The 20,392-nt window shown below is 51.4% G+C and overlaps 1 protein-coding gene across 1 annotated transcript; it reads left to right on the top strand.

Moving 5' to 3' along the window:
• The first annotated feature begins 334 nt into the window (after window positions 1-334).
• On the top strand, window positions 335-4,581 carry TMEM247 (transmembrane protein 247). Its single transcript, XM_016216966.2, has 3 exons — window positions 335-451; window positions 1,134-1,463; window positions 4,393-4,581. Exons 1-3 carry the CDS (start codon window positions 335-337, stop codon window positions 4,579-4,581), a joined length of 636 nt encoding a protein of 211 aa, XP_016072452.2.
• Window positions 4,582-20,392: the final 15,811 nt, after the last annotated feature.

The raw sequence follows: 20,392 nt of genomic DNA on the forward strand, positions 1-20,392 counted from the left end.
ACTTGTAGATAGCAGATCGTGCCACTTCTTAGCCTCCAGAATCACATGACCCCAAGGGAGGAGGTTTCGAATGACGGAATTCTGGATTTAAAGTTCTGGAATCCTCATTTTCAAAGCAGTCTCTAGAGGTGGCAAAGGCCCTGCCTGCAGTTCTTAATCATGGCACCTCGAAGGTGTTACACCCTCTGTCAAAGGGGCCCTAGCAACTGGTAGAATGTGGATTATGAGGACAGGGGATTGTGATGGTGACCAGGCTGTGGAATCTGGTGAGGCCAAATGTTAGTCCCTCAAAAGATGTCCTTTGGCCCCAGTTGGCAGCATTGTGGTTTTCAGGATGACAACAGAGGACAGGGAGATGATGGAAGCCCGGGGGGCGGGAGAAAGCTGCCCAACCATCCCCAAGATGGTGCCTGATGACCCCATGTCTGAAGGGAAGTTGAGGGCTGCTTTGGTAAGGGGGTGCCTCATTTCACTGCCCCAGCCTGTCCCCCCAGGGGGAGGGAGAGTACTGTGAGGACATATGATAGGAGCTGAGTGTGATGAAATTCCAGAGAGCTGCTAAGGAGAACAGGTGATGTGCGCCCCATCCCCACAGCCGGCACCCAGCTGTGACCAGGAGCCAGGAAGCCCTGCATAAGACTGTGAAGCCACCTGAAGCTGACTGTGGTCTTTCCCATCTACCTCCCCGTTTGGGACCCTTTCTTCCCTCCTTGTATGGGATCCAGCTACTCCATAGCCCTTTTGTTGGTCCCCGTATATTCAGGTTCTCTCAACACAGACTCTGGGTTTCTTCCTCCCACTGTAGCCCCCAGAGGACTGGGTGTCTAGCTCTTCTCCGCAGTGGGTGGAGCAGGGGCTGGGGAAGTTACCTCAGCTCCGCAGTGCCTCCTCTTTCAACTGTAGGGTTTCACTCCTTTGTGCGAGTTTGCCCTCTCCCTCTTCTTAACTCAGGTCCTGATAACTCTGTGTAAGTGCATTTCTAGAAAGAACTCAGCCTAGATCTTTACAGCTCACAGCAAGCACTCCTTCAAACACTGCGGTCCACTGCGGCCTGGGGCTCTGGGGGTGCCCTGGGCTGGGTGGCCCCATTCTGACTCCTCACCATCCCTCCACTTCCCCTTGCCCCACCTCAGGAGCCAGAGTCCCCTAAGCCAGACTCTTCCTACGACTACCTGGAGGAGATGGAAACTTGTGAAGACAGAGGCTTCTCAGGGGCGCCTAAGTCGCTGTCCCCCAAGGCTGTCCCCACCGCCAAGGGCCAGGCGGGCGACGGACCTGAACTCACAGAGTGGCCCCTGGCCCAGGGGGCCCCAGGGCCCGCGCGCAGCGCCGAGATGGAGCTGGAGAAGGCGCGCATGGAGTTCGAGCTCACGCGGCTGAGGTGCCTGCACCAGGAGAACGAGCGCCAGCGCCTGCACGAGGCGGCCATGGAGCGGCTGCAGCAGCGGGCGCCGCCCCGCCTGGTAGGTGCCCGAGGGGCCCGCGGGCCCAGCCCGAGGGCCGGGGCCTGACTCGGGGCGAGGGGCCTCCGTCCTTGCAGCCCTCCCACGGGCTTCACCGCTGCATCCTGCCCGGCCCGGAGCCGGGCGCTCACTGCCCTGGAGCCTCACGCTGAGGGCCGGCCCTGAAAGGGGCTCCGCCTGGTCCGCCACCTGCCCCCGGCTTTCCTTCTCGGGGACAGTCTCCAGCATCCCCTGTGGCTGCATTTCCACCGCTCTCCATGCCCCTGCGTCTCTTCTAAGAGCTGCGATGCTTGGGCTAGACCCGGGATCCCCCTGCAGCCGGGCCAGGGGATTTGATAAAACCATTGCCTCCCTGACCAGGGCTGCGCGCACTCTGCTGGGTCACTCTGCCTTGTTGTCAGCCGAGGCTTAGACATCTTGGCAAGAGATGGACCGTTCTCCCCTGGTCTGTGCGAAACGGGGACGAGATGGCCTGCCCGCGATGAAACGGGATGTGAAGGGCGCCGAGCTGTGACCGACTGGGCCGTCGTTAGCGTTAAATAATGACAGTTGGTATTGTTTAGAGCAGTGTCCTCTGGGCTTTAAAATCGGACGTTAAAATCCTGGCTCCACCGCATAGAAACTGTGTGACACTGACATTGGGCGTGTTACTAAGCGCCTTGGAGCCCGGGCTTGCTCATCCGCAAGGTAGTGCCTACCTCTAGGGTCACTGTGAGGCTTCAGTGCGAGAGCGCCTGTGAGGCGCGCTGCGGTGAGCCTGGCGCCTTAGGTAAGCGCTCAATAAATGTTAGCTATTCCCATTTTTATGTACTCATGCAATTCACTCCTTGACCCAAATGCAACGTTCATCATTTTTCAGTTTTATTGGAATATAATGTATGAGCTACGCTTCCCAGCTCTGAGTCATGCTCAGTTCTGAGAAACTTGCCTTCTGCCTTTGTCCAAGTCATTGCTATAACCGCCGGGAGGGTCTGACCTAAAGGAAGCACCACTGAAGATCTCCCCACAGGCTCCATTCATCACCGCCCGGGTTACAGCTACCCAGCTCGCCTTTCTCCACTTTGTCCAAAACAGTCTGAGACACACACTGTCAGATGGTTTCCCAGAATGAAGACATTACACTACCTGTAGCTTTCCTCCCTTGTTTTAAGAAAATGGGGTTCATTTTGCATGATTTGTTCTCAAAGAGCACACGCTGACTTCTTAGCAATGATCACTTTTTTCTTGCTCACAAAACACCTCCTTAATTGTACACTAAGTGCTTTTCCTGAGCCAAGTTAAGCTAATTGAATGGGGATTTCCAGAATCCATCTTTTTCACCCCCTCTTTTAAAAAATCTAGAAAATATTTGCCCATCTCTAAGATTCTGGCACATTTCCTGATATTTTTGACATCTCACAAATAAGTTCCATTTCCAAACTTGTGGTTTTATTCTCAGTGTCCTGGGATAAAATCTTTTATAAGTTGGTATTGAAAGCAGGTACATGTGGTACTGCGCCTTGGGTTACTGGCTCCTCCTAACCATATTTACTTTCCCTTTTTGGTTGGATAATCTTTCTCCTCGCTGGATGAGGTGTAGAGTCCTATCTGCTTTCTACTCAAAAGATAGACCATCGAAAGTGCTTTCTAAAGTCTAAAAGGTTTCACAAATGCATGTTTTGTTATCAAAATCATACGTATTACCCATCAGCATTTCGGAGTGAAAACTGATGCAGACCACAGAAGGTGGCGGGAAGGTAAGTTCGCAGATCCAGGGCCACACGGCGCCTGCAGGAAAACACTAGCTCGGTCCAGCCCTCCGTCCCGCCAGAGCACTCGGCTTCCTCCTCGGGTCTCCAGCCTTCCTCCTAGAGTGGGCATGCCTGGGGTCATTTTCTTCCCCTTGGTTGGATTTAGTTGCCCTTGCATTTTATGTAGTGGTTTCAGCAATGCTGGGTCCAAAACCCCAGTCTCTAGTAATAGTTTACAAAAGGTTTACAAATAGTTTAAAAATAGTTTTACAGAAAGGTGGAGAGCTGGCTTGATATTTAAACTTCCTCCCCACTCTCTCTTTTTCTGGGCGGATGGGTGGGTAGATAAATTTCACTTTATTGAAAAATACCTCTGTGAGTGTGTTTCTAGCTAGTTTAAGGAATCACACACTCCCTGCCATCTGCCTGCTTACCAAAAAAGTGGCATGATTTTAAAAGATATTTTAAAGAATAAACTATGGCTGGTATCTTAACTACAGATCAAAATATTGTATCAGCTTTTGCCTTACTTATATGTCGATGCTAAAATGGGCTTTGTCAAACCTCAATTATATAGATTCTGGAAAAGAACAACACACAGGCAGAATCAGCCAGACAACACAAGCTGCTTTCCCCTACGCCCAAGACCCCGAGGGCTCAGGGAGGCCCCACCACCCAGCTCTCACCACCTGTCCAGGGGAGAGACCAAATCCTGGGCTGGAGCACCACAGACTGACCCCATGTGACATGGGCCAGGACCAAGAGAGTCAGAAACAGGCATTTGTACCCAAAGGATACCCTCTCATTGTGCTACTGTCCAGAAAACAAGCTGTTAAGTGTTCGGGCAAATCATGGGAGAACATGCCGAGGCCTGGCCTCCAGAGCTGGGGTCTCAGAGACAGGAGACTGCCTACCTGTGTGACTCAGGCAGGATGGCACAGAGACGGGAAGGCTGAGTCAGGAGGCAAGAGCAGGCTCAGGAAGTAAATGCCCACAAGTGCCCTCTATGTGCCAGTGACCTTGCTAAGAATTTCGAATTTCTTGCCTCTCCCTCCTAGTAATCCTGAGAGGTGGACACTTGCCTTCCCTTAGGCCTGCGGGGGTCCCGTTCAGGGAGGTGCAGGAGCAGGACCGCAGCCCGGGGCTGCCTGGCACCCGCTCCCTGGCTTTGCCAGCTCCACTCTCTTCTCTCCCCACAGTTCTCAGGAGGCTTCCAGGACCTCTTGCACCCCCAGAACCAGTTTGCCATGTTCCTGTACTGCTTCGTCTTTATACACATAATCTATGTCGCCAAGGAGATGATCATCTTTCTCTTCTCCAAGCACTACCTGTTCTGCATCGCGGCCATTTTGCTCTGTTTGATTAAAATATTATGGTCATACTTCTAAGTGCCTTTGTTCTCTCCATCCCTGGGAACCTTCCTGCTAGAGTGTTACTGGGACATGACCCAAGTCAGCCCAAGCCGTCCTGCCCCCTCCCTCCCCAGCGCCTCCTGCCCCTACATGCTGCCTCCCTGCAATCAGATCTGGGTGTTAGAAACCGCTTGCTGTCAGCCTTTTACACCTTAGTGTGAATGACATGTTCAGGTCTTGTACTGAGCCTGAGTTCTCACTGAGGGTGGAGACACTCTGTCCACTAAGAGGATGATTTCACAAGTTAGCAGGTTAGGGAAGCATCTGTAGAAAGAAAGGGCTTAGAAAGCCTTTCCAGAATCACAGAAATCATGCCATGACCAGGCTGGCTCTGGATCTATCACATCTACTCGCTTTCATAGTTCTCTGAGGGGTGGGGAGCTGTGGCAGGCTTGGGGTGGGCCCTCTAAAGATGTCCATGTCTCAGTGGACATCTTACATGGCAAAGGAGACTTTGAGGTGTGATTAAGTGAAGGACCTTGAAATAGGGAGATGGTCCTGGGTTATCAAGGTGAGCCCAATGTAATCACAAGGGTGCCGATAAGAGGGAAACAGGAAGGCAAGGATCGGAGAGGAGATGTGACCGTGGAAGCAGATGTTGCAGTGATGTGGACACACGAGCCAAGGACTGCAGGCAACCTCTAGATGCTACAAAAGGTAAGAAGATGGGTTCTCTCCTAGAACCTTCAGGAGAAATGCATCCCTGCCCATCCATGTCAGACTTCTGACCTCCAGAACTGGAAGAGAATACACGAGTTGCCCTGAGCCACTAAGTTTGTAGCCATGTGTTATAGCAGTAACACTAATACAGGAAACTGATACAGACAGGACCTGAGACTCCCCAAGTTCTGCAAACATGTCATCATAGCATCACCAGGCCACTGGTAAGTGTCCATGTATCACTGGGCCTGAGCAGGACTGTACAGCGAGTCATGCAGGCTTGGAGCCTACCCTCAGGCCACACACAGTTAACAAAGAGGGATGCTGAAGCTCCAGGGAGCCCAGGTCAGGCCTATCAGGATCTGATTGTCAAAGGGTGTCCCCATCACTGAGCAATGCATGCCTGGGCGAAGCAGGGTAGCAAAATCTGGGCGGGAGCATTGGGAAGGAGGAACTGAATGCATGGTTGGGTCCAGAGCAAGAAAAATAACAGGCCACACAGCCCAGCCTTCAAATCGCAGAGAGAGAGAGAGAGAGAGAGAGAAACAGCAAATCAACAGTTGACTGCTATAGAGTTGCACACACCTTCCCTCCACCCCAAATAAACAGCGGCCACAGCCTAAAGGAGCAGACTTTGGACACTAGAGGACGTGCAGGAGGCACAAAATGAAGCTGCCTGGTGCATATGTAACAAGGGAAAGAACTTCAACTCCCCCATCGCGAGCCCCACCCCACCCCTTCTCCATGGCACACCCCCCTGGCCCACTGCCGGCTGCACCGGCCCCGCTGGGAAGGTCCTGGGGACTTGGGGACAAAGCAGCAGGCCGAATGAGGCCGGGGGCTGGGCGGGCAGTGAGACCTGGAGGAACCCTGCTCTGCCCAGGCACAGGGCTCTGCCTTACGAGGACAAAAGAGTAAGTTTCTGTCTCGGGCTAGGAGTGACGCTCAGTGGCAAACACATGAAAAATGACAGCCTCCACAGGATGTAATATCGGTGCATATTATCCTGCCATCTAAGCCTACGGTGACTCCTCACCTTCTGCCCAACTCAGCACATCCATCCCCATTGATAGCTCCACGGGACAGGTTACTTGGAAGTAATAAAGTGGTCATTTCTCATTAAATGCTCAATGATAGGGTTTTTGCTGTGGGTCACTTTTCACAACCATCTTATTTGACCTGAGTTTCTGGGGTGGGGCTGAGGCCAAAGAAGGAAATCAGGATGTCAAAAAAAGAAGGCTCAGATGTTTACCTTGTTACAGCAATGGAATTGGGAGTTTGTAAAAAACACCAAGTGCTATAAGGTCCTTTAGTCCATCGCCTGTTGCCAGGTAAAACTGGGCTTTAATACATCCATTTCCTTTACAGGTCTTCAGAGAAAGACTTAGTTAACTCTCTTGAGCAGTTAAATTAGCACCTCATTTCACCCCCTCAGCCATGGGCATGAAATTAATTGCCCCCCTACGCCTCCTACTGTAATTGAAGACTGAAGCCAGGAGCCTAAGATCTTTCTTCTAGGAGAATAAGAACAGTTCAGGGTCACTCCTCAAACTGGTGCAGGTCTCCCAGTTTAAGTGCAAAACAGAAAATCAGAAAGAAGAGACCAAGGTAGAGAGAGATTCAAAGGATAGGAAAAAGGCACCACGGAGGGGTTACCAAGCAGGCAACAAGTCAACATACAAGCACTTCTTGAGCACGTCCAGTGTGCCAGGCGCTTCACTAAATGCTCTGTGGAGGCTGTCTTCACCCAACCCCTGGGAGGTAGAAATGATAGTATCCCCCTTTCACAGAGGAGGATACTGAGACTCAGAGAGGTTCAGTTACATACCCAAATCATATTAGATCTCAAGTCTGACTCCCAAGTATATGATCTCTCTACACTCCTGTGCTCCCAAAATCCTGCCTTAGACGATCTCACAGCTTTGCTGGGGAGATGAGGCCAAGACACATGAAAACGTGAAGATGCTCTCAGTCAGTGGTGAAGGAGATCAAAGGCGGAGAAGTCCCTGGAGCCCAGAGCAATGGGAAGTCTTCTGGAAAGAGTAGCCCACAAGGGCAGGTAAGCTTGGGACAGGCGGAAAGGAAGAGGGAGAACTCACATGACCTGAGATAAGGATGGGAGAGGATAGGCTGTATCCAGGGAAAAAAGAGGGCTCATCCCTGCCCCAGTGAATGGTGTAAAAGGCAACAGGCCCGGAAAATTAATTTGGGACCAAATTTTATAGGCCTGAATGTTGGTCTAAGGAACATGAACTCAGTCCCTTGGGAAACAGAGAATCCCAGAAAACTGCAGAGTGAAAGAGTGACTGCTCGCAAAAGGGAGGGGAAAGCCCCCTTTCCCCCCCCTCAGGGGACCATGTGCTGGCCTGGAGCGTCTCTTCATTTTGTTGAATGTTCCCTCCATTTCCAATTCAGGGACACTCTTCCTAAGGTCCTGTGTGTGAGGATTGCATTCAGCTGGGACAGAAGCCCAGCCACAGTGGCCCCACAGAACAAAGGCTTATGTTTCTCACGTGCTAAGATGTCCCAGGTAAGGCAGCTCAAGACTGATGAAACTGCTCTAGGAAGTCCTAGAGGACGCAGGCTGCTTTTGCTCTACCATCCTGAGCGCGCAGCTGCTATCTTCCTCGCCCTATGGCTTTCAGCCTCGTGATCTCCAGATGGCTGCTGCAGCCCCAGGCATCAGGTCCACAACTCTAAGTCAGTAGAGGGGGAAAAGAAAGGGGACCACCTTCTAAACACTTTTCAGGAAGACTCACCTAGAGACTTCCACGCACATCTCATTGCCCACACTGGTCACGTGGCTGCTCCTAGCTGCAGGGCATCTGAGATGGTAGGGGTTTTTTTGCCTGGACACTGTTACAGAATTGAACAAAATTGAGATTCTGGTAGTATGGGGGGAGGGAGGGGTGGATACCAAATAAGTGACTGTGTCTACGTACCCTGCTTTCTTTAGGCCCAGATCCCACTCCCTTCCCGAGCGCCGAGCCAGAGTCTGGTGGGGCTGAGACAACTGGGTGGAGCACAGCTGTAGCCAATCTGGGCCTGGCCCGCTTCTGTCTTAAGACCTCATTCACATACCACAGCAGGAAGGTCATGGTTTTCCCTGGATGTGTGACCAGAAGAGTCCTGCCTTCACCCTCCTGACCTCTTCCTGAGGCCCCTTGACCCCAGCCAGACAGACAGCAGCCGTGCCTGAGGACTTAGGAGGGCATGCTCCTCTGTGCTGGGTACCCTCAGCAAGGATGCAAGAGGCGGCAAGCTTGCTCCTAGATCCCTCTGCCTTCTGAGTCCCAGATCCCACAGGAAGAAGTGCTCCCGACAGCTCGACAGCTTGTCTGTCAGCCCCCTCACACCGAGCTCCTAAAGGCTGCGTGTGTAACAGAGCCGCACACTGCACTCAGCTTTCACCCAAACAGTCAAGCACTCAGAGCAAACTTTCAGGCAGGCTTAGGGAAAGATGGAAGCATCTTTCCTGCTCCCCAAATGGAATCACATGGATGTCAAGGACAAGACTAGGGTCCTGGAGACTGCTGAGGTCCGCCCGAGGGGAGAGGGAGCAGGCTTGGTTCCAGAGGCCACGTCCCTGCTATGTATGTTTCTAATCCCACTTTAGCAGATGACTGACTGCAGCAAGTTGGTTAAGCTTTCTAGGCTTCATTTGAGTGACCTCTAAGTTTTCTAGACTCTAACTCCGTTTTTTAAAAATTTAAAAGGAAGCAATGCCTAGGGTTGGATTTCATTGACTTGCGATGGTGTCCAGGGGTGTTGGTAGCCTTTAAAGTGCCCCATTGGTTGCACTGGGCAGCCACATTACAAAACCCAAATCCTTGCTACTCAACATGCGGTCTGAGGACCAGCTGCATCCGCATTGCCTGGGGCATCTCAGAAAGTCTGGGAAGCCCTGGGCTCTAGGTGGTGTGACTCGGTTCTACCTATGCCTTGCTGTGAAGACATTGCTCTTGGCTCCAGGGTTCTGGGGGAGGGAGGCTACAGATGTGGAAGCAAGAAGAGAGGCTAACTGAGCTCGTCACCCCTGGAAGAACTATGGGAGCCTCCATCAGCATTGAATGCAGCCCAGCGTGGCAGTGTATTTGGCCTCCCTCTGTGCCTTCAGAGTCCTTGCTCTGGGCTTCTAAGGAACCAAACGATTTGTCCCAGCACTCCAGGACTCACCGGAAACTTCGGGAATCCCCCCGGGCCTGCCTGTGCCTCTGTCCCCTTTTTGGTCCACTTCTGATGTGTGCAGCTTTGGGAAAATCTTGCTAATATACGTTCATTCATTATTTAAAGGCCGCCACTGTTCCTTCAGGAAGGTTAAGCATGATTAAAAGATGGGATTTTTCCACAGGGCAGAGCAGAAAAGCTGGGGCTCCCGCATTTTTAAGCTGTTTTGGCCAAGCCTTGTTGCATAATTTAAAGTCTGTGACTTATTTAGACTTAATTAGCCAGAGGAGCAGCAGCTGCAGGTTCATTAGTCAGTATTTATTAAGCACCCTCAGAGGGCTTGGTCGGCTTCTAAGAGCAAAGTGGAGAATCTGCTTTGGACTTGCAAATTTCCTACGAGTCAGTAGGAGGGGTTGTACATGTGGCATTTTTGTTCCTCAAGGGGAACAAAGGGGTGGCATCAAAGGGCCTGGGGTCATGGGACAAATCCCCACAAATGACCTTCTCCTCAGCCACAAGTGGATGTTACCGCCTCACAGGGCTGTGGTGACAGGTGAATATGATAAGGGGGTGCAGGTAAATGCAGGGTTATACAAATGACAGGTGTTAGTAAGCGATGAGCGGGGAAGGTGTAAGGACCAGCTCCAGAATTTGTGGGGCCCAGTGCCAAAGGGTAATGCAGGTGTTCAAAAATATGGAGAATTTCAGGGTGATGACAGCAGAGCCTGGAACCAAGTGTGGCCCCTCCCTGAATGCAGGGTTCCTCTGAGCTTGGGCATCCCCCCAGCACAGGGGTCCCTCTGATCGCAGGGGTCCCCCTGAGCGTGGGGCCTGGTGCCACTGCCCTGGTGGTCAGCCCATGAGGCCAGCCTTGGGGGTATATGAAGGAGACCCCCTGAGGTAAGGGGCTTTTGTGGTGCCTCTCAAATGCCACCTGAGAGACTATGTCCTTGGACACCCATCCGCGGGAGGGAGGGGAGCAGGGGTTGTACCTTTTGAAAGGGGGTGGGGACCCCTGGAGTACACCCAGGGCCGGAGGATGCAAGGCTTCGTCCCAGGGAAAGCGGGCCTGGTTCACCCAGCTCTGGAAGCAGCAGCTGACAGCCGGAGGCACCTCTCGGCGTGCGGGTCACGCCGGGCTTGCAGCTGCTAATCACGGGGCTAATTAACAAGCCTCAAGCTCCCCAGCTCCTCCGAGGCTCCCCTCCCTCCTGGCTTCTGCCCCTGGCCCCATTCAGCTGATCATTTTGCTCTGAGATAGAAATAAAAAAACAGAAGAATAAAGCTCAACTTGTACCCCCATGAGCCTCATTTGTATCAAATGACACAGTCGCTTTGCCTCAAACTTTTCATCAAAGGGGCCTTTGTAAGGGCCTGGGATGGAAAGCAGGCCTTGGAAGCCAGCCGCCAGGAAGCTGGGCAGAGAGTGCTGAGCAAGGCAGCTTTGGGCTGAGGAGGTGGGGAGGCTGGGGTGGGGGTCCCCGAGCTTCCCCAACTGGCTGCAGGGAGCACCCAGTGATGGGGGCTGCATCAGTGCTTGAGGAATAAATGAATGAACAATCCAATAAACAAAAGGATGCAACAGGCAACCTGATCAAGGCGCTGTGAGCTGAGGTGCTCTGAAGGCCTCCTGGAGAGGGGAGAAGGGAGCACACAAAACCTCCTGCATATTTCATCTGTCCATGCACTTTGGCCCCTCATTCCATCCCCCGTCCCACCCCCACCCCACCCACCCCCCTAAGGAGCACCAGTACTGCCCTAACTTTGCAGCGGAGAAAGCAGACTATGAGAGGTTCGAGAGCAGCCTGAGCTTCCTTAGCTGGAAGGTGGCAGAGACCGGGTGTGGCAAGGAGCTGAAAGTTGATTTAAAGAAAACAAAGCCCAGCTGGCGCGGTTCAGTTGTTGAGCATTGACTCATGAATCAGGAGATGGTGGGTTCAATTCCCAGTCAGGGCACATGCCCAGGTTTCGGGCTCAATCCCCAGTAGGGGGCGTGCAGGAGGCAGCTGATCAATGACTTTCATGGACGTTTCTCTCTCTCTTTCCCTCTCCCTTCCTCTCTCTGAAATCAAAATATATATTTTTTAAATGCTTTAAACAAAGAAATATGTGTCTTGTCTATTTGGGTTTGTGGATGAAGATTCAGAGCTGCTTTGATAACATGTGAAGGGTCCTGTTGCTGTATTTCAAATGGTATTGTGCAGCCCCACTGTGTGTCTCTCTACCTGCACACCTAGCGGTAGCAGATTCAAAGGTGCTTGACTTAAAACCCTACCCTTTTATTCTACCCATTATCTCTCACTGCCTCCCACCAAAAGCTGTGGAGGGAAATGCCTTTCGGGGGGGCAAGGATGTAAGTCCTCACGTACTGACCCGACCTGTTTCATCCCCCTGCCATTTTCTTGAGAAGCACGCGGGAGATCCACACTCAAAGCCCTGGAGACCTTCCTCTGGACCCCACCCAGCATCTTCTACTTTGTCCCTCAAGTCAGGTGAGTGGGTCGGTAGCTGGCCTGGGGGTCTTCCCTCTTGAATCAGCCATACCTAGCTCTCTCTGTGGACACCAGGATACTATGGCAGGTATAAGAAGAGGAAGATGGTTGGGCCCAGAGAGAAATCTTACAGTCACGCTCACTGACTTTCACTTCTGCTCAATCTCTGTATCCTCACATGCACAAAGGCTCCTGGTATCAGAGTTGCCCCAGAGGGTTCCTAGAAAATGATGTGCTTTGATTGGAAGCAGAGTTAAAGTTATACAAAGCTCACCTGCCCTCAGATACCAAGCTAAATTCAGATGACTGCCCTAAGCAAACTACACACTGCAGGGCAAGCCCAATGCTCAAAACAGATGGGTTATGGCCGGGGTCCGAGACTGGGATGCCAGGAGGGCCCAGAGGGGCAGGTAGAAGAGGGACACTGGCCAGGTGTGGCTAACAGGAAAGGAAGAGCCGATGTGAAAGCAGCAGCCCCTATTCCCCTCCCTCCTGCCCATCTTGACCATGTGAGGATGCAGGCCTCACGTACAGGTTTCAAGGGCAGCCAGGAATCGAATCTTTTTATGTGATACCTGCTGATTTTCAACTGCTGGTTCAGTTTCACAGCAACTCTCCGTACCTAACAAAAGACTGTGGGTCCACCGGCTCACAATCTCTGAACTTGAGATATGATTTCCCTTATGATAGAGTCTGTTTCACTCAGAGACCTGCTGAGGGATTTCTTGAAACAGAACACACTCCTAGGACAAGAATAGAATGTGATTCTCTCTAGCCCAGGGTTTCGGCACAGAAGCAGCAGTAAGGGACTCTTCTCTTCACAAATTGCCTCACCTTGAGGTGTTTTAAGAGACAGATAGACCTCTTAATGCATTTCAAATCAGGTTAGAGTGGCAAAAATCTAATTTTTCTACACAACTTCTTGAAGAAAGATGGGAATTTAGCTCAAGCCTGCACTGGGATTAAAGATGGGGCCTGGGAGCACAGAAATGAGGAGAGAGAGAGTGCTGGGGTGGAGGGCAGAGCTGGGTGCCCCGGCGGCGTTAATGTAGAAAGGGGCTGGCAGAAGCTCTGTGAGGTTGGCCAGACAGAGCAGTGGGGCCTGGGGACCAGGGACAGCCAGAGAGGGGACCGGGAGGAGGAAGCATCATCGGTTGCCATGGCAACAGAGGAATAGGGAAAGGAGGAAAGAGCGAGGGAGGATCCCCCAGGAGAGTTACACTGTGCTGCCGTCCACAGCCAGCCCTCTCCTCTCCACCGGGCACCTTTCAGGACTCCCTGGCCCCCTAAAGCCTCCCCACCTGGCTTGGCTCATCCCTGGCATGCATAAATTACTACGGAATCATATCAAAGACACTTCCATCTCAAACATGGGTGGGCTGGATGGGAACCTCTGGGTCAGGAAAGGCCTCTTGAATTCAAAAATATTTTCTCCAGCCCTGGCTGGCGTGGCCCAGTTGGTTGGGCGATGTCCCCTGCCCCCAAAAGGCTGCCAATTCAATTCCCAGTAGGGGGTGTGCAGGAGGCAGCCAACTGAATATTTCTCTTTCTCTCTCTCCCTCTCCCTTCCCCTCTCTCTAAAAATCAATAAAAAATCTTTAAAAAAACCTTTTTTTTCTGTGTTCCACCATAATTCTACCATTAGGGCAAATTTCTTAAACTAAGGATTTGTTTGTGTTCAATTACTAACCATCATTAGGAAAGGTAATATCTTGAATATCAATTTCTAGAAACTAATAAGAAAGTAGTTTATCACATGTAGCAGGGATCTCAATTGCAGCCTAGGAAAGTTCACTACTCAGGTTCAGGCATATCTGGACATGGGTGATAAACTCGTAGGTCAGACCCCAGACAGGCCGGGTCATAGGATGGTTCTGTGACGTCTGCTGGATGTGTCCAGCATTCATTTTCCCTTGATTTTCTTTTGGGGAATGCCTTATTCCTCAGTATCTGCCTATGAGGTGCAGGTGGGCTGACTTTCCAGTCAAGGGTGGGCCTAAGACGCAGACCTGACCAAGTAGAGCATCCCATCTTTTGGCAAAAATACTTGGTTCATGTTTTGTCACATGATCCAAGCCGGACCAATGAGTCTCAGAACTAGGACTTTTGCTGGAGCTCTTGGGAAAGTAAACTGTCTTTCCACTGGGTACTAAGCTGATAGAATATATGTCCAGAGCTGCTGGTGGCCATTGTGTTCCACTTGCATAAAGCCTGCCTGAGAATAAAACCAGTAGAGAGAAAAGCAGAGCTAGAAAAAGAAGAGAAGGCACAGATAGGGAGGGAGAGGAGAAAATGAGCCCTTGTTGGCATGATTTGAGCCCCTGGATCCACCTAAAATAAGATATCTTAAAGTTTTTCATTTGATTGGAATTGGGTTTCTGTCACTTGGAACCAAGAGTTCTAAATCACGCAAGGGCTTTCCCATTTGGCTAAAGAGAGACAATTACAGGAGTTGGAACGTGGGCTCAGCAATGACTAATAGAGGAGGCATCATGGCATCTGCTCCCAGCCTGTCCTATGGAGGAAGCCGCAGGGATGAAACTCAACAAGGGTGTCTGGGAGACATGCGAAGAAGTGGAGTTCTCTCATGTGCCCTTCAACAGAAAAGGGAGCCATCTCCCCACTTCTTGAGGGAAAACAGCCCTGCTCTGGCACATGGGGGTGGAGCCATTGATGACAGTGCTAAGGGAGGTGGCCCCATGGCCCGACTGAGGGGGCGCCCAGTGGGAAACTCCACAGACAAGCATATGCCACGCACGACCAACGTTACAGAGTGCTGCGCCCAGAAGGGGGCCCATGAAAAGATTGGGAAAGGTCTGGAAGCAACCCTAATGTCCATCAGCTGATGGGTGGATAACTAAAATGAAGAATATCCATACAGTAGAATATTATTTGGCAATAAAAAGGGATGAAGCACTTACATATGCTTGAACCATGAAAACATTCCACTAAATGGAAGAAGCCAATCACAAAGGACCAAAGATTGTATAATTCCTTTTATATGAAATGTCCAGAATAGGCAAATCTATAGGACAGAAACCTTGGTGGTTGCCTAGGGCAGGAGGGATTGGGAGGTGACAGCTAAGGTTCAGGGTTTCCTTTGGGATGATAAAATGTTCTAAAATTGATTGTGTTGATGGTTGCACAACTCTGAATATACTAAAAGCCACTGGATTTTACACTTTAAATGGGTGGATAAATTATGAGCATATGAGTTATATCTCTTTTAAAAAGAGGGTCTTGAGGTTCCTGTCCATCTGCATGTGGTGGAGGTAAGGGTGGGGGTCGGTCTCCAGAAGGCCCAGGGCATATCATGTAGCTGCTGCTACTCTGGGACGCAGTTTTGCCCTTAGATCTGATAAGAGGGGCATCCTGCTGGGCTGCCACTCTAAGAGGGCCCCACTCTGACTCTTCCCTGGTCCCTCCCTTCCTCTCAGGTAAGGAGTCTGTGAGGCCAAGTGGATGTGTCCACCATGCTCACACCTTTTTCCTAGACCCTGGGTATATAGGAACTCCTTGCCCCAAAGGTCCCAAATCTGTTTCTAGAGCCTGCAGGCCTCTTCCCCAGGTCTATCCTCCCCAGGGTAGACTGAATAGGTGGTGAGCATCCAAGAGGTGTGATTGGAACTTGGATATGTTGGCTGGAATGTCCTTATCAGGCCTCTCAAAGGATGAAGCAGAGCCAGGGGAGAGAAGGAAGGGGCAGGCCGTATGTCATGAGTATAGGATCAGGGGAGGTCTGGGGCCAGTTCTCTCCACAATCACCGTATTCCAGCATGGTGATGTAAGGAGTATGGAAATTCTCAATTCAACTTTACCTTCCAGGCCATTATGAAGATAAGCTTTTTCAAGATAGGAGACTAGAACATTGAACAATTTGCTAGCTAGCTTTAAAGTTATAAGATATTTAAACACATGGTTTGTGGATTTGTGGACCTCCATTTGTCCTCTTGCTCTGGACCCCCACAAGTAGAAACATGTGACCTGCTGAGGGGTGCTGCATTTAAGAGAGAAATCTATCAGAGTTTTTCTTCCTAATGAATTCTGGTGTGGGGTTTTCCCAGGCTTCATTTATGGATTTAGGAAACGCGGTTCATGGATTCCTTACTCCAGGCTAAAGAGAAAGCTGACACATGCCTGCCCATAACCTTGAAGTTTAATGATTTCTCTCAACATTTTCTCAGCTGATCCCAGGGTTTAGGCATGTAATGAGGCGTGGGCTGAAAACTGGGGTGGTTGTATAAGCCATTCTAAGAAATTCTGTGTCTGTCTGGCTCTCTTTTTTTGTTTTGTTTTTGTTAAGATATATTGTAATAGAGTCTAATTGGCAAGAAATTCTAGCAGAAGCTCATGAGAAAACTCTGAGAGCATCTTCTACATCTTCCTGACAGCCTAAAACCCTGAGGGATCCGGTGCTAGTGCCCTTGAGCCATGGTCTCTGTCCTCCAAGAATTCACCATCTGGTTGAGGAAGTAACACTGACACTGAAGTCATTAACACACATTGTAAAAAAGCCCACAATGTCATTTAGGGTGTGACATAAAGTCTTTTCAAGACTAGAGATCATCTCGTCCAGAGTTTCTCCTTGGCACTACTGACATTTTGGGCCAGATAATTCTTCACTTGTGGAGGTGGGAAGGGGCCCTGTCGTGTACATTGCAGGATGTTTAGCAGAATCTCTGGCCTCTGCCCACTAGGTACCTAGGCTTCCTGCCCTCGTTGTGACAACAAAAAATGTCACCAGACACTGCCAATTGTCCACTGGGGGTCAAAACTGCTCCCTGCTGAGAACCACTGCTCTAGTGTAGCACCCCACCATTCCCGGGTAATAGACGCGTATAGACCGACAGTCCTGCAGGAAGCCCGAGGAGGGGGAGATGGCTGGTGGGGAGGAGCCTGGCTCTTGAAGGAGGAGGCAGCCCCTGAACTGGGCCTCCAAGCCTGGGTAAGACTGGCTGATCTGGCCAGAAGGCCAGCACTCCAGGCAGGGAAACAGCATGCTCAAAGGCAGAGGCCGGAACCAGCAGCAGACCCCGCATGGCCGGGCAGCTGTGCAGTGCCCAAAGGGGCCCAGCTGCGGCCCACCCTCCCCGGCCAGGCCACGCCCCGGGCACTGGGCTGTCTGTCCAGAGGGGAGCCTTTTGCTTAGGACCAAGGTGTCTTGTGCTCCCCACCTCATAGGCTCACGGTGCTGCATCTGCCCAGAGGAGATCTTTTTCTAATGACCCAAAGGCACTACAGAGGCCAGCCAAGTCCCCAAGGAGCGCGTCTAAGGGTGGAGAGGAGAGGCACGCCAACAAAGGAGCCAGCGCTGTCAGGGTCTGAGGCCTCTAGCTTTCTCCGGCCCTCCTTGGCCCCTCTATGTTCCTTTCCGTTCTGACTGGTCCCGGGGCCCCCCACCCTGCCCTGCGGAGACCCACATGGAAGAATGAGAAGGAAGTTCCTTCAGGAGCTCAAGCAGGCTGACCCCAAAGGAGAAGGCAGGCTCTGGGAGAAGAGTCTGGACCAGGAGACAGGCGGCACCCGGTGTACCTGGGGTTCAGATTACTGTTGCTCTGCCCCCTCAGCAGAAAGGCTCTGCAGAGAGGTGGTGACCCCAGGGAGGTCACTCTGCCTAGAGCACCTTCCCTCCTACACATTGGCCTTCAGAGCCTGTAGGAATCCTCACCCCATTACCTTTCATTCCTTTGCTCATCAATCCAGCAATGGGCCAGATCAAACTAAGGCACAGGCGCTCTTGGGGATACATGAAGACTCTCCAAAGGGTACATATTTTGGTGTGGGTGTCTTTAAGAGCCTGGCGCGAGTCCTCCACTTCTGCGAGCACTCTCTCACAGGTGACCTGTCCGAGCACCTGGTGAGGCTTGCTGCTGGTTCTCTGGCCTACCTCCCCTCTCCGATCACCCTCCTCCCACTTCCCGGAGGAAGGGTCCACTTCTTCCTCATCCCTAATCCTACTGTGGGCATTGATGGGGGGAGGGGGAGCATACAGTGCCACAAAGGGACAAGCTACATCCTGGTATCCATGCTGAAAAAACAGAGGGACTAATGACTGGGCAAATCAACTAGCCTCTAATTCTCTGCTTTAATTCAAATGAAGGAGAATCTATTCTACTTGTTTACTGATAGATTTTTAATGATCCACCTGTGATCTTTGGCGTACACCTCAGAAGGAGTTTGTAAAATGGAGTGACACTGCTGTAACAAAACTCCTTACATGCCTTTGTACTTATGTATGTGAAAAGGTTTCTGAGCTCAGCTCTCATATCTATTGAAAAACAACAAACAGAATTAGAACACTGACCCCTGACCCCTTCCTAGCAATGAGTAATAGTCACCCAAGAATACATGAACTAATTAGTGTGGGGGGGAAATAGCTTTATCTCATTAACAGATGCATTTCCAATTAAGCTTTATTTCTCATGCTTTTTTAGTATTTATTAAAATTTATAATAGCATTTGTTTTGATTAATTGTGGACTAGTCGTCATGGTACAAATTCAGGCAAATATTCTCTAACATTTAGATCTATGGTCACAGGAAATTTAAAAAATAAATTCATTTTATATACATAGCTTTGTTGAGAGAAGTATAAAAAGGTGATACATAAAAGACATTCAATCATAAAAATATGTTAAGATAAAATTCTGTAGGGGAAGTGGAATGAAAATATAAATCAAGGGAAAAAAAGAAAAATGAAAGTTTTTCCACATTTAAGGAAGAAATTCATGTAGTTTTTAAAAGGATGATGGTGGGTGTCCAATCATAGTATTTCATCTAGAGGCATTTTTCAGAGCACTAAAATGATTTTACTGAAAATGTCAATGTTTGCATATATCAGGAAGCACGCCCTATGTAAGTATTTATACTATGAAAATTTTTGAATGTTTGTTTCTAAAAATGTGCAAACAGGTACATAGATTTTCCAGATTCTTTTAGGAGTTTGCAAGAAAAACGTTTAGAGCACCAGGGCCACCGAGCCTGGCTCTTGCTTGCGAGGGGAGCGCGCTACCATAAACGCAAAACCAGCAGCTTTGAATATTCCCTAAATCTTTGGGGACCAGTGGGCACCTGCAAAGGGGGAGGAGGACTCTCATTGGTTCCCAGTTGGTGGGAAATGGGCCAAGAAGCTCCCCCTTCATCCTATCAGTACTTTCCTCTGGTCTTTTTTGTTCTGTTTTCTTTCAAGCAGTCCTCGAAAATCCCATGCTCTCCACCGCAGACGCCCATCACCAGGTCTGTGTGAAACCCGTTCTGCCTTCCCCCAGCGGCCTGGGCCCTTCCTTCCCCCAGGAGCTTTCTGGGCAGGTGGGCCCCCCCCCCCCCCCGCGTCCTGGTGGCAGCCCCACACTCCTCCCGCGGCCTGCGACCCGCTGTTTCCTCCAGTTTCCCCTCGCTCTGGGCTGGTCCTCACTCCCAAGCTAGGCCACAAGTTGTTTTTTTAAATATATTGTTACTGATTTCAGAGAGGGGAGGGGAGAGGGAGAGTCACTGTGGGCGCCTCCTGCGCGCCCGCTGGGGATGGCGCCCGCGCGCCGGGCCTGCGCCCCGACCGGCAGTCGGACCCCCACGCCTGGGTCCCAGGTCGGCGCTCCACCGCCGCGCCACGCGGGCCGGGCCCGCGCGTCTTCCCAGCCGTTCACCGCGCCCCTTTCCGCAGCGGAAGAGCCGCGGGCAATGGGAGTTGGGGGACGGCGTTTGCGGAGCGCGGCCCCAACCCCCGCAGCCCGCCCGCGCCGCCGAGGGCGCCTGCCTAGCGCCCAGGTCTCCCCCAGGTGGCGCGCTCGGGGGGGGGGGGGACACGGGGCAGCCCCCGCCGGGCGCTCGGGGCGGGGCCGGCGCTGTGAGGTCATGCTCGCGCCACGTGACCGCCGCCGCAGCTGTCAGCCGCGGCGCAGGTACCGGGCGCTCGGGGCGGTGACACTCACCCTGGTTCCCCTGCCCCCCTCCCGCGGGCCCCTCGCGCGCCAGGGACCGTCTCTAAAGTCTCGGACCCTGAGTGGCTCCGACGCTGCGAGCGAAGGGCCGGGAAGAAGGGGAGGCGGCGGAGGGGCCGGGGCCGGGCCGGGCGGCGCTCGCTGCCCCGCTGGAAAACCCCGGGCCTTTGCAACCTTTCTGCGGCGCAGTTTGGCGTGTGTATTGGAGGCTTTTAAAAATCGCCATACTCCTTAACCCATCCATTCTAGTTCTAGGATGCTTGCCCATGGGAGTAATCCAAAGGAGGGCAAAGACTTAGGCACACAAAATTCACTGCCTTGTTATCGAACCTAAAAAAATATATGATGAGATCGACTTGATTATGGCATAAAAGAGCAATGGCGGTCATTATAAATGGTGAATTTCCAAGAATTTTTCATGATATGGAAGAGGCATGAAAAATAGCCATAGGGAGTATTTGTTGAGCATTTACTTATGTGCCAAATGTTTTGCTAAATGCTTTATATGGATCATGTCTTACAACCTTAGGAC

Source organism: Miniopterus natalensis, chromosome 13 (genome assembly GCF_054644295.1).
Source record: "Miniopterus natalensis isolate mMinNat1 chromosome 13, mMinNat1.hap1, whole genome shotgun sequence".
Taxonomy (NCBI): domain Eukaryota; kingdom Metazoa; phylum Chordata; class Mammalia; order Chiroptera; family Miniopteridae; genus Miniopterus; species Miniopterus natalensis.